General features: G+C 47.4%; 1 protein-coding gene across 1 annotated transcript in view; it reads right to left on the bottom strand.

Moving 5' to 3' along the window:
• Positions 1-3,730: 3,730 nt before the first annotated feature.
• The window catches only part of LOC110332193 (immunity-related GTPase family M protein 1-like), an 8,270-nt gene continuing 812 nt past the window's right edge, over positions 3,731-11,188 (bottom strand). Inside the window, exons 2-3 of the mRNA XM_021213279.1 lie at positions 9,382-9,612; positions 3,731-5,280 (exon numbers count right to left, since the gene is read on the bottom strand). Coding sequence (XP_021068938.1) covers positions 4,051-5,280; positions 9,382-9,420 — 1,269 coding nt within the window. The 5' untranslated portion in view covers positions 9,421-9,612 and the 3' untranslated portion in view covers positions 3,731-4,050. The remainder of the gene's footprint in view (positions 5,281-9,381; positions 9,613-11,188) is intronic.

Raw genomic sequence — 11,188 nt, 5'->3', positions numbered from 1 at the left:
AACCCAGCCCAGGCTGCTAAATGTGCTCTGGTACCACATGAGAAACAGATAGGGGGGATCCTCCTGAGGAAGTGACCTTCAGCCCAAGAGGACTGTGCTGCGGTACGCCTCGTGGACAGCAAGACAGCTTAGACCTACAGGCTGGACTGTGCCTGTCCCCGAACCGGAGGGCACATATATATGTACTCTTGGTGCTCTGAGTGACACTATGGCCATGCCATGGTGAGGGCTGAGACGAGAGGGTGGGTAAGTGCTCCCCGACTTGTCCTGGGACAGAACTGGATTCAGACTCTCTCCAGTAGGCTCACATAGCTTGTGACTCTCTCCAGTAGGCTCACATAGTTTGTGACTCATTGTCCTAGTTAGGATTTCCATTGCTGTGAGGAGACACCATGACCAAGGCAACTCTTATAAAGGGCAATATTTATTGGCGCTAGTTTACAGGTTGAGAGGTTCAGTCAGGGCAGGAAGCGTGGCAGCATCCAGGTAGGCATGGGGCTGGACAGAGAGGTCTACATTGTGTCCCAAAGGCAGCCGGGAGAAGGCTGCTGTCCTCCAGGCAGCTAGGAAGAGGGCCCCAAAGCCCACCCCCACAGTGACACACTTCCTCCAGCAAGGCCACGCCTACTCCAACAAGGTCACACCTCCCAATAGTGCCACTCTCTGTTAAGATTATTCAAACTACCACACTCTGGACATCAAAGACACTGTCTCCACTCTCATCAGGAAAAATTGAGAAAAAAAAAAAATCAAAAGGTGACTGTCCACAAGTCGGGAGAGATGACTCAATGACCAATGTCATTTGGTGCTCTTCCAGAAGAGTAGAGTTCAGTTGCATAGCCACAGCAGGCATGTCACAACTGTCTGTAACACTAACTCTAGATGGTCCAGCACTTTCTTCTGGCTTCTGTGGGTACCTGCACACACACATGCACCTGCGCACACACAGAGAAAGAGAGGGAGAGAGAGAGTTTAAGTTATTGTCTAAAAGAGTAGACCATGGCTGGAGAGGTGGCTCAGTGGTTAAGAGCACTGACAGCTCTTCCAGAGGTCCTGAGTTCAATTCCCAGCAACCACATGGTGGCTCACAACCATATGTAATGGGGATCTGATGTCCTCTTCTGGTGTGTCTGAAGACAGCAACAGTGTACTTACGTACATGAAAAAAAAAAAAAAAAAAAAAAAAAAAAAAAGAGTAGACCTAGCCCAACATAGAGAGCATCATTTTCAGAATTAAACAAATGGCAAAAACTCTCAGAGGTTGGTGACAAGGACATGAGCATGCTCTCTGAATGTGTTTCCTTGAGTCATGAAGGATTCCAGTTAACAGGTTGCAGATAGGACTGGGCTGTCGGACTGAGGTGTTTCCTATTCCCCCACTCCCGAGGCCAAAGTGGAACCCCCTCCAAGACCACCACACATGTCAAGTAATTAAGAATGTAATTACTGGCAGGCTGGGTAGTACATGCATGCCTTTAATGTCAGCACTTAGGGGACTGAGGCAGATGAATCTTGTTTAGTTCAAGGCCAGCCTGGTCTATATAGCAAGTTCCAGGACAGCCAGGGATACACAGTGAGACCCTGCCTCAAATGACAAACAAGCAAACAAACAAAAAGACTATAACTACCCCCAAGCACATGTCCCTTTGCAGATAAGCAATATTTCTGTCCTCTAAAGAGCTTCTGGGAGGTTGGGGGTGTGGCCCAGTTGGCAGGACGTTTGCGCTGGTACTCACAAAGCCCAGGGCTCCATCCTTCGTACTGCATAGAACTGGGCATGGTAGCACACACTTGTAACCCCACATTTGAGAGATGGAAGCATTAGGATCAGAAAGTTGAGCTCATTCTCATCTATATCCTAGCTAGGATACACAAGACCCTGTCTCGCAGCTGTGAGTGGGACTGCCCTCAGCCACACCCAAACCGGTTTCATCCTGGAGGGCGGACTGGGGCTGAAATGAGAAAAGACTGCGAAAAGGAACGAGGCTAGGACAAACATTCTGATCGAAGCCCAAGGTTTAATGAAAAACTCAGTTTATATAGCATGGGAAAAACCCCAGCCCCCCACAACTCCCCAGCCCAAGTCTTTGAAAGCACAGGTGAGAGTTTGTAGGCGGGGCCCAAAGGATGTTGTCTCTGGAACATCTAAAGGTCTTCTCAGCAGGCAATGGTGATGCTTTGAAGGATGGCGACCAATGTAAACAGTAGAGCAAGCTTGGCAGATCTGAAGATTACCACCGCAGGTGGTTTAGTGGCTGCAGAGAGCTGGGAGGCCCCAACACACAGCAGTAGCAGCAGCAGCGGCAAAAAAAAAAAAAAAAAAAGAAGAAAAGCAACTTCTGAATGCTTCTAACTGAAAAACAGATTGGGGACAGCCCAGCGGAGGGCCCGCGGAAGCAGAGCTGAAACCTATTTCCATCCTCTATGTCCTCCATAGTTAGCCAGGTGGTGACTACACTGGGTGTTCAGGATCCCAGTATAGCCTGGAGCCTTTTTCAGGGTGGAGCTTTTAAGTCCAAAAAACTGTGTCCTGTGTTGACATACTTCAGGTAACAAGAACAGTAGTTAGCCAGAAGTGGGAACTACAGAAGCCAAAAAGCAAGATTAATACATTTAGAGATGTTGCCAGTCCTGTGGACTTTGATGGATTAGGTTTTTGTCTTTATTTTGGCAGGTGGTACTGTCTACCTGCTGGGTTTTGCAGCCTGAAAGGTGCTTCCATCATGGAGTCGGTTGTGCTAAGGTCTGGGGAGCCTTTTACAGCCTCCACCCACATGTAACATACACACACACACACACACACACACACACACACACACACACACACGAGATGTGCCCTCATGAGAGATAATTAGGTCATGTTGTCATTGCTTTAGGAAGGGACCAATCACCGGGCAGTGGTAGCGCACGCCTTTAATCCCAGCACTTGGGAGGCAGAGGTAGGCAGATTTCTGAGTTCGAAACCAACCTGGTCTACAGAATGAGTTCCAGGACAGCCAGGGCTACACAGAGAAACCCTGTCTCAAAACCTGCCCCCCTTCCCCACACCCCCCCCCGCCCCTGCAAAAAAAGGGAAGGAACCAATCATGTTCTCAGCACTTCAGCTGCTTCCCTGAAGGACAGGTGTTTGAAAGAAGAGAAGCCTGGTCTCTGGATCTCTTGTGCTCCTGACCTCTGCCACATGAGCTCCTGTCATTGTGAAGGTGCCACTAGAGGCTAACATGGTGGGTCCTCCACAGGGAACTTCCAGGCTCCAGAACTGTGAGTTAATAAACCCTAATTGCTTTTTATACTACCTAAACTCAGTTGTTTTGTTGGAGCTCCAGAAAATAGACTAAGAAGTTGATGCTCGGGCCTTGAGGAAGCCTCTCTTCTCCTATGCTGGCACAGAGCTCGACTCCCTTGCTGATCTTGAACACTGACTGATCACATGTTTCAGAGACATCTTTAGCAGGCCAGCGATATGGCTCAGTGGGTAAAGGTGCTTGCCGCCAAGCCTGATGACGTGAGTCCAGTCCCTAGACCCTCCATGGTGGAAGGAGAAAACTGACTCTACATGTTGTGGAATGCAGGCAACCATGCACCTGCACTCACATGTGCAAACACACAGGCCCAACAAGCAGTAGATGTTAAGGGATAGTCATCACCACCCTCTCCGCCCTCCAAATTTGTAAGTGCCATGCTGTGCCAATAGAGTCGCCACCAAGATAAAGATAAGAATAGAACAGGATCGATGAAGGCAACTTTAATGTTTTAGGAGGGAAAAGACTTGATTTAAACATGCATCACAATGAAGACTGAAAGCCTGACCATCTAGGTACTGAATTAGGAAACGTTTGCTGAGTATCCCAGCAAATACTTGCACTATGAAGGAACGGGCTATTACAGTTGAATATAGGAAGATGGGCGGTTTCCTTAAGTCCTCTAAAATTATTAAGCATTATTACAAGCTGTAGCTACAGCCCCTCCCTTTCTAGTGACTAGGTAGGGCTCTAAGCAAAAAGACCCAGAGGCAGCCTGAATTCCACTTGAGGGTGAGCCAGACTCTTCTCAAAGGATTTCGGGAGGGAGGGTAGAGTCCTTTAGAGCTTTCCTCAGGAAGGTCTTGGTGTTCTCAGCCACTATTTCAATGAGGAGCTTGTATCTCTGGTGTCTGAAGTAGCGGATGACGATGTTCCACAAGCCGTACCACCAAGGGCTTGCAAGGACCCTGAGGAACATGCTCACGGGAAAACACATCATCAGCTTCAGTCTCCAGTCCATCTTGGGCAAGTCCTGGAACTGCAGAGCCCTGGAACCCATCTCCAGTCTCCCTGTACTCCGAGCTACCTGCTGAAGTGACCCATCATCCACACCAAAGAGCTTCTGGTAGGTCTCGAGACCCCTCTCCAGGTCGGCAGTGTCATCCCCGGGGCTGACAGACGCCTCCAGGTGTTTCATGAACATCTGACCCTCCTTCAGAGAGAGTGCCTTATTGTTGATGCACCTGTCGCAGACTTGAAAAATGGTCTCTAAGGGATCTCTGTACCTGATGCTGTCGATGTCTTTTCCCAGTGTGTTTCTAAGCTCTGGGAAGTCATGAAAAGACGGACTAAAACAGGATACCAGGAATAGAGGGGGGTCCCTCACCTGAGCCTGCTGGAGATTCTCCCAGACATTCCTTTGGATGCTCTGCAGTAGCTGGGGTTCAGGGAAGGTACTTGTGCTGAGGTCCCTGTCCAGCTTGGTCCAGACGACATAGAACCTCTTCCTCATCCCCTGCATGGCTTTGGCCAGCTTCACATGATTTGAGCTGAACTGCTCAGAAGCGATGATGATGATAAGGTCGTATGTGCTGATCTGCATCTCCTCCAGGTAGCTCTCCACGCTCTGGGCTGTGGCCCCTAAGCCAGGCAGGTCCCACATCTCCACATAGGGAAAGTGGGAGTAGTAGTAGCAGGCTGGTTTCTTGGTGGTCCTCACCACCCCAGTGGGAGCTGAATCCTCCTCCTCATGTCCAATGAGCCTAAGGGCATTGATGAAAGATGACATGCCATTGCCAGAGTCCCCAGTCACAGCGATCTTTACTGTGTAGCTTGACTTACTCTGCCTTTCATCTTCAGCTATATCTATCACTTTCTGTAGATTTCCCTCTGTCACCGCCTTACCAATTTCCTCAAGGACCTCTGGAGAGGCTGAGTTCTGGCTGGTATAAAGTGACTCACCAGCAGTCCTAGATTTAGACGATGGGCTGATGAGGAACTTGAGATAGCTTGCCATGTTTATGAAAAGTGTAAAAGTCTGTAGAAGAAGAAGAAGAAAAGAGACAGTCAGACTCAGGATGACACAGAAATCCACTGAGGTCACATACCCCAGCCATGGCTTTCAGATTTGCCACCAGAGACAGCAAAGGTCTCTCAGTTGAACAGAGCATGGCCCCTCCTCTGGGATGGGGTTGCTCTCCAGCTGCACAGCACTTCACATTTCTCACCTTGCAGCGGGATCTGAAGATGTTTGGATCTGAGCTGCAGGACATCAGTTGGGCTCTTCAGTAGGAAGATGGGTAGGCAGGGCTGACCACACCACAGCCCACTCTGGTTCTCCTTTAAGAACCAAATGTTCAAGAGATGGAGAGATGGTGGGGGGGTGGGATTAAGAGCACTGGCTGCTCTTCCAGATGTCCTGAGCTCAATTCCCAGCAATCACATGGTGGCTCACAACCATCTGTAATGGGATCTGATGCCCTCTTCTGACACACAGGTCTACATGCAAATAGAGCACTCATATACATAAAATAAATAAATAAATCTTTAAAAGAACATCAAATATTCAGCTGGGCGTGGTGGCGCACACCTTAAGTCCCAGCTCTTAAGAGGCAGCAAGTAGGTGGATCTCTTTGAGTTCAACACCAGCCTGGCCAACCAGAACTATCTAGTAAGACCCTGTCTCCAAAAAGAGATTAACTTTGTGCATTTGTATGTGTCCCCCTACACACACAAGTGTGTAAGGGTGCAAACAAACGTCTGTGTGTGCTACTCCTCAGGAGCCTCTCACCTTGCTTGCTTGTCCTTTATTTTTTATGTGTGTGGGTGTTTTTGCGTATGTGTGCATTTGTGTGCCTCGTGTGTAGCTGACACTTTTGGAAGCCAGTACAAGGTCATGGGAATTGAACCCTGGTCCTCAGGAAGAATAAATAGCCTGTGCTCTTAACTGCCGAGCCTTCTCTCTCCATCCCTCGTGTATTAGGACAGGGTTTCTCACTGGAACCTGTGGTTCACTGATGAGGTTAGATTGGTTGGCCAGGGAGCCCCTAAGACCTGACTGTCTCTACCTCCCAGCCCTGGGCTTACACACCCAGCTTTTTGTTTGTTTGTTTGTTTGTTTGTTTGTTTGTTTGTTTTGTTGGTTGGTTGGTTGGCTTTGGTTTGGTTTGGTTTGGTTTATTTTCCAGACAGGGTCTTACTATGTATATCCGAATGCTCTGGAACTCACTATATAGACCACGGTCTTTTTTTTCTTTTTCATTCTGTTTGTTTGTTTGTTTTTCAAGACAGGGTTTCTCTGTGTAGCCTTGGCTTTTCTGGAACTCAGTAGACCAGGCTGGCCTCGAACTCAGAAATCTGACTGCCTCTGCTTCTGAATACTGGCTGAGATTAAAGGCGTGCGCCACCACACCCTGCTTTTTTCACGTGGGTTCTGGGGAGTGAACTCAGGTCTTCATGTACTCTGTCAACTGAATCATCTCCCCAACCTGGATAAACTTGTTATTTATAATCAAATTATGAAATTGGGAATATTTACCAGTAAATACCCACATGGGAAATACCTGTAACCCATCAACTTCAGCAAGTCAAATCAAACTTCCCAAATAACCTAATGATTCTGGCTTTTTGCTTGTTTGGTTTTTAGATTTATTTGTATGTATGTGTGTTTTGCCTACATGTATGTCTACATGCCATACGTGTTCTTTGTGCCCTCAGAAACTAAAAAGAGAACATCAGATCCCCTGAGACAGGAGTTACAGTTTTCAGGCACAGTGTGGGTGCTGGAAATAGAACCCAGGTCTTCTGCAAGAGCAGCCAGTCTGATTAACCGCTGAGCCTTCTCTCCAACCTCCACCTACTGATTCTTAATCAACACTAAGATTTGTGCATCCCTATGCATTGACATTGGCACTAATATAAGAATTCAGGGGGCTGGTGAGATGGCTCAGTGGGTAAGAGCACCTGGCTGCTCTTCTGAAGGTCCGGAGTTCAAATCCCAGCAACCACATGGTGGCTCACAACCATCCGTAACAAGGTCTGACTCCCTCTTCTGGAGTGTCTGAAGACAGCTACAGCGTACTTACATATAATAAATAAATAAATCTTTAAAAAAAAAAAAAAGAATTCAGATTATTCTGCAAACCGGTTGGCTGAATCCTTACCATGAGATCAAAGCACTGTGAGCCTCTAAGTTGCAATGAGAATTGGGTGAGGTGACCCAGTGGGCTGTACTGAAGGTACATGACTCCCTTGCTGTTCCTAGGTGACAGGCATTTGTAGTGGGGTTGGCCTAATGCTGCTTGCACTCTAATGTTAATTTGGGTCCCTAAAACTGCTTACAGGAGTGTAGCTTCTGGGAACTTGCCCCCAATTGGTTCTGACTGGTAAATAAAAATGCCAACAGCCAGTAGCTGGGAAGGACATACAGAGGTGGGTTTTTTGGAATTTTTGGAATTTTTTGGGATCAGGAGAGAGGAAGAAGAAGGGAGAGTGTGGAGGAAAGGAGAGACGCCACGTCAGAGAAGAGTGCAGGCCAGAGAGGCGTGGCCGCCATGTGAAGGAGCTGGGAGAGTGCAGCCCAGACCAGTGGGTACAGAGCACAAAACAGAACACAGAATTTAGTAAGTTGTAACTTGGAAATATCTGTAGGAGGTAGATACTATCAGTAGTGGAGGTTAGGCAGTGGCCCGGTTATTGTGCTGAGTAAGGCACACTACAAAATACAAAGGCTATGTGTGTGTCTTTCATTCTGGAACATAACACCAGGAATTATCAATTCATTATTTCAACAGGCCTTCTTCACAATGCCACCATTAACAGGGATTGTTGGAACATAGAATTCGTGGAAACAAACCTAAATCTGTCTTCCAGAACCATGATCAAAACGGCTCCAGAACAAACTACCTCTTATTTCCTTAAGAAAAGGGAAATTCTGTCTATTAAAATGATCAGATGGCATCTTGGGCCAATAGAATAGCTTCCCCCATCCTGCTTCTCTGAAGTGTCTACTAATGTATTTTAAATTTACCTTGATTTAGGATTTGTTGTTGTTGTGTAAAACTATAAAAACCTCCTGAAGCTTCCACGTTAGAACATGAATGTGGGGTAACCTAATTATTCCTAGGCCATGGAAACTCAAAATCGCTCCAGAATACAAGGAGAGGGAGAGGGAGAGGGAGAGGGGACACCCCAAGAGGTGTTACTCAGTTGATAAGAGTGTTTGCCTAGCACACACGAAGCCCTGGGTTCAGTCCCTAGTGCCCCAGAAAACTGGGCATGTGTCATATGCTTGTATTCCCAGAACTTAGGAGTTGGAAGCAAGAGGATAAGAAGATAAAACCCTCACCTACACAGTAACTTTGAAGCTAGCCTGGACTTCACGAGACCCTGCCTCAAAAAAATAAATAGCCCTTTCTGTGTGCATCACCACCATCGTTTTAAAACTTCACATCAGCCAGATGTGGTGGTGAACGCCCTTCATCCCAGTAGAGGCAGACAAATTTCTGAATTCAAGGCCAGCTAGATCTACAGAGTTCCAGGACAGTCAAGGTTACACAGAGAAACCCTGCCTCAAAAAGAAATTAAACGAAAAACAAATAAATGCATTAAACCCTCCCAAACTCAAGACCATCTCTTTGATTCATGTAGCGTGTACCTGTGGCCTGAAAGGCCCCCTAGCGGGACCCACCCCTTGGAGTCCCATGAAGGACACTTTTCCCCGTCCCAGTGTCTACCCCAAAAGGCCACCGTTCTACCTGTGGGACCACTTACAGGGAACAACTTCTGAGTGTTGATTGGTTCCCTGTGGTGGCCCCACCCAGTTCTCTCCTGGGGTAGCTTCTCTCTTCACTCCTTTCCTAGAGCCGCCTCCCCTCCTGTCCTGGGTGGCCTCTCTCCTCAGTCCTCTCCTGAATGTTTCCTCCCTTTGTCCCCTTCCTGAAGTGAGTCCAGCTCTACTCCCAAAACACTGTCTGCTGCTACTCACACAGTGGCTGGGCCTGGCCATAAGCTCAGAATGGAGGAGGTCAGCCAAGAGCCCCAACCTGTGTTTGAAGCCTCACCCAGCTCCCTGCAAGCCCGACAAGTTTCTGAAGTCGCGGTTTTCTGATCAGTGCATCAGGCAAGCCATGCTACTCACCTTCCAGATATTTTGTGGCAACTTTGTGACTAAATCCATAGGACGCTCTCTACACAGCTCTCTGCTGTCTGTTTGAACACTCTGGAGTCTCAGCTGGAATGGCTGGGCTGGGGATCCTCGGGTTCTTTCTTCTCTCTTCAACTTTATGGAGTATGAAGGTCTACATCTATCTGTGGGTCTGAACTTTGTGGGTCTATTCTAGGCCTTGTGCTCTTTACTCTCCTTCAGAACCTATTAGAAAAATGATATTACAACAGATGGGAAAATGTACTGTTAGAAATCACAAGGAGCTCTTTCTGCCATCTCTCCATGACCTTGCTGTGGTGTGCATGCCCTGGCAGGTGCTCACAAGAGCAGCCGAGAAGAGAGGCAAGGACCAGGCCCTCGTAGGGCCATGGGCCAAGGCATCACTCGGGTCCTAACTGAGATGATGAAGCAAAGTTACATCAGCGAATTTTAAATCATTGATGATCTCAGAGCCGGGGACCATTGTGGACCCCAAAGACAGGCTGAACAAGTGAGGATTGATCAGCCCTAGATTTGACGTGCAGCTCAAGGACCTAGAGAAGCAGCAGAACAATCTACTCCCACCCCGTCAGTGTAGCTTCCTCATACTGGGCCATGAAGAAGCAAGATGAAAACACACAGGAGGGGAAATCCCGGGATTCTTTTTATAGAGATGTAAAACATAAATGAAAAGCCTCTGTGAACTGTTCAAAAAAGAAAAAAGAAAAAAAGAAAAAAGAAAAGAAAGAAAGAAAGAAAGACAGACAGAAAGACAAGAAAAAAATAAAAAATAAATAAAAAAAAGAAAGGAAGGAAAGAGAGAAGAAAGAAGTCTTGAATTACACAAAGCAGTTCCTGGTCACTCTTCTGATTGATCTAATGCTGATTACAATTCTCCATAAAGATCCAGATCTCTCTAAATACTCTGGGGAGAGGGGATAAGAGATGGTTCAATGAAGAAAGCGCTTGCCTCACAAGCAGGAGTTTGAATCCCTGGTATCCACTTAAAAGCCAAATTCAGTGCCTAAAATACCCTAACTGGGGAATGTGGAGATAGGAGGATGCCAGAGGGCTTGCTGGCCAGTCAGCCAGTCTAGTCAAGAGGTTCATTGACAGATTCTATTTCAATAAAATGAAATAAATTGGAGAGTGGCTGAGGAAGACGCCCTGATGTCAACCTCTGGATTATGCACACATACACACTGGTAAGCAGACCCTCAGGCACACACACACTCGCAGCCACATGCACACACACAAACGAAATAGTCTAACACCTGCACAAAAAAAGGTCACATACATAGTTGACATGGCGGCCCTTTGGTCACCTATGTTACTATGTTCCTTCAGGTTGCGTTTTATTATACTCTCTTCCAAAAGATTAAATGAAGAACCAGCGTCTCTGAGGCAGATAAAAATGCCCAACAGAGTTAGACAAAAAGTTCCCTTATGGACCCAGGCCTCCAAGCTAGAGTTCTAGCCCCTGCGTGTTGCACAGTTCCAGGACGTTCCAATATTGCCTGTGGGCTGTTCTGATCCTGGACTCTGGCCCCAGATGGGTCATTGAAACAGTGCCCAAGGGTTGGGGATTTAGCTCAGGGGTAGAACGCTTGCTTAGCAAGCACAAGGCCCTGGGATCGGTCCTCAGCTCTGGAAAAACAAACAAACTATTAAGCCCAGCGTGGTGGCACACGCCTTTAATCCTAGCACTTGGGAGGCAGAGGCAGGCGGATTTCTGAGTTCGAGGCCAGCCTGGTCTACAAAGTGAGTTCCAGGACAGCCAGGGCTACACAGAGAAACCCTG

This window comes from Mus pahari, chromosome 14 (assembly GCF_900095145.1).
Source record: "Mus pahari chromosome 14, PAHARI_EIJ_v1.1, whole genome shotgun sequence".
Taxonomy (NCBI): domain Eukaryota; kingdom Metazoa; phylum Chordata; class Mammalia; order Rodentia; family Muridae; genus Mus; species Mus pahari.
This window is presented reverse-complemented; position numbering and strand designations above follow the sequence as displayed.